The sequence below is a fragment of the Rosa chinensis genome, chromosome 2 (genome assembly GCF_002994745.2).
Source record: "Rosa chinensis cultivar Old Blush chromosome 2, RchiOBHm-V2, whole genome shotgun sequence".
Classification (NCBI taxonomy): domain Eukaryota; kingdom Viridiplantae; phylum Streptophyta; class Magnoliopsida; order Rosales; family Rosaceae; genus Rosa; species Rosa chinensis.
The window spans coordinates 58376046-58378187 of record NC_037089.1 but is presented as its reverse complement, the minus strand read 5'-3'; the positions used below and the strand labels follow the sequence as shown (position 1 = coordinate 58378187).

Here is a 2142-nt window from a genome sequence, read left to right as displayed (position 1 = left end):
ATGTTACAGTGACGGACACGTAATTACAAATCTTAGTAAGAATATGTGTTATAGACTTATGGTACTTGTGCCCATAACTGATTATTCTAATACATTGTAACTTTTTTTAATATTAATAGATTTTACTTCTTAAAAAAAATAAAATAAATAAAAGGCAGCAACGTTGCAATGCAAAATCATCTAAATGGTAACCACCTAGTGTGGTAAGATTGGTCGAGCTGCCTAGCATGGAAGGAACCCCCATGTCTAGAGTTCGAGTCACAACTCTCACTAGTTTGTAGCCAGCAAGTTTGAGGGGCCTTCGGGTTCGTGCGCCTGCGGCGGGAGATTAGTCTGATTTTGCTAGGATACTCTCGTGGACCTCAGTTCAAATATTGACTAGGTGAGTATGTTACTAACTCGCTAATATAACTGAGGTGGCTTGCTATCTCACTCCCTATCAAAAAAAAAATCATCTAAACAGTTATTATGAACAAAATAATAATAATAATAAAATAAAAAACAGCTTGTTTTTAATTACTGGGCTTATGTTTCACATTTATTGGTAAAAGATTCAATCTTTTCTTCATATATTCTGTTTTAAATCCAATTTCGTCAGGTTGTCAAGAATGCGTATCCCCCAAAAGTCAAACCCATTAATTGCTTGCCTTATAAACCATGCACCAAGATTGATTTCTGCAGCAAACACGGGAATATTATCGATCATGATGCGTGCTCATTACTTCCTCGCACTCCTCACCTTCCTTAATCCACTCTTCGCCGCAGGCGCTTCTGCTCCGACTGGTGAGTGGAAGCCTGTAGACCTCCGCGACCCGCTTGTGACAGATATCGGAAAGTTTGCAGTTATCGAATACAACCAGCGATATAAGACGGACTTGTTCTTTCGGAAGGTGACTAAAGGCACCTACAAGGATGAATATTATTCGCCGTATTCGAATGCCACCTTGTATCAGCTTGTCCTTATTGTTGATGCTGACTCAAGTCCTGACCCCAAACTTGCAGTTTATCAGACTACTGTCTTCCGTAGGCAGTGGGATCACTTGCTGAAATTGCGCACCTTTGTTAAGATTTCAAAATAATTAATGTGTTGGATGATTAGTTTTCCTGATAGACGGCCGTTTCATTTGGTTGTACGTGTTACACTCCATTGTATCAAAGCAAGTTCATACAATAGATACAGCAAATCTCTTAACTGTATTAACTTAATACAGTCATCAGGACATTCAATATTTAATAAGATTTACTACTAACATTTTTGAAACCATTCAGTCTAATTTTCATGTCTAATATATTTATGAGGTAATTCCCGCATACCCAAAAATCCTTGGTATTTTTCCCAACTGCCCAACACTTTGGTATTTCACTATAGATGAAAAACAAAGACTAACAGGGATAGTTTTAACAAACAAATACCATTTGTATCCTATGTTGACCTTAGATTCCTCTACCGTTCTATCCAACAAAAAGGAACAGTAAAAACTTCAAAACAAAAACAAGACTAGCCTTCAACATGCCACATTTCGCCTAACGACTTCCTGTCTAAACGGCTACTCACAGGGCGGAATCACTGCTGCTTGTCCTAATTTTTTCCATTTTAAAACTGATTCTTTTGGCTGAACAGTAAAGTTTTAGAACTTCAGTTTCCATGAGATGCATGCATTCGAATGTTAAACTTAGACATAGTAATCTATGCATGATTAAGATGATTACGAAATGTAAAGATAATGACATAAGTATTTTATAACTTAAAGAAGTGGGTGAACATCCATCTGAATTTATTTATTCAAATATACATATAAAACTTTTAAACAATCAGAGCCTCATTCTCAGGTAAACAGCAAAAGCTGTTTAGCTACCCATAAGAATGAGACCAGCTACTTACTTGTACTGAAAGCACACTACTTCACACCTAAACAGGAAGGGAAGCACACTGCTATTCTCTTTTATTTTTCAGAGGAGTTTTCTGATCTAAACTTCGAATGCCTTCTAAGAGAAGCTAAAGCTCCTTATATAGGGAGCGGAACTCAAACTAGAATTCAAAATACAAAATGTACAGAACAACTCCGTGACTCCTGCTTTTCTGAGTGCTCCTGCTGGTGGAGGTTGGTCAGGGAAAAGCAAAAGGAAAAAGTGAAATGTTTT

General features: G+C 37.2%; 1 protein-coding gene across 1 annotated transcript; it reads left to right on the top strand.

Moving 5' to 3' along the window:
- The first annotated feature begins 704 nt into the window (after positions 1–704).
- Positions 705–1079, top strand: LOC121051290. The gene has a single exon (XM_040513491.1). The coding sequence runs from the start codon at positions 705–707 to the stop codon at positions 1077–1079; it is 375 nt and encodes a 124-aa protein (XP_040369425.1).
- Positions 1080–2142: the final 1063 nt, after the last annotated feature.

Coding starts and splice junctions, on each gene's coding strand:
- LOC121051290 (XM_040513491.1), top strand. CDS start 705: ATGATGCGTGCTCATTACTTCCTCGCACTCCTCACCTTCCTTAATCCA.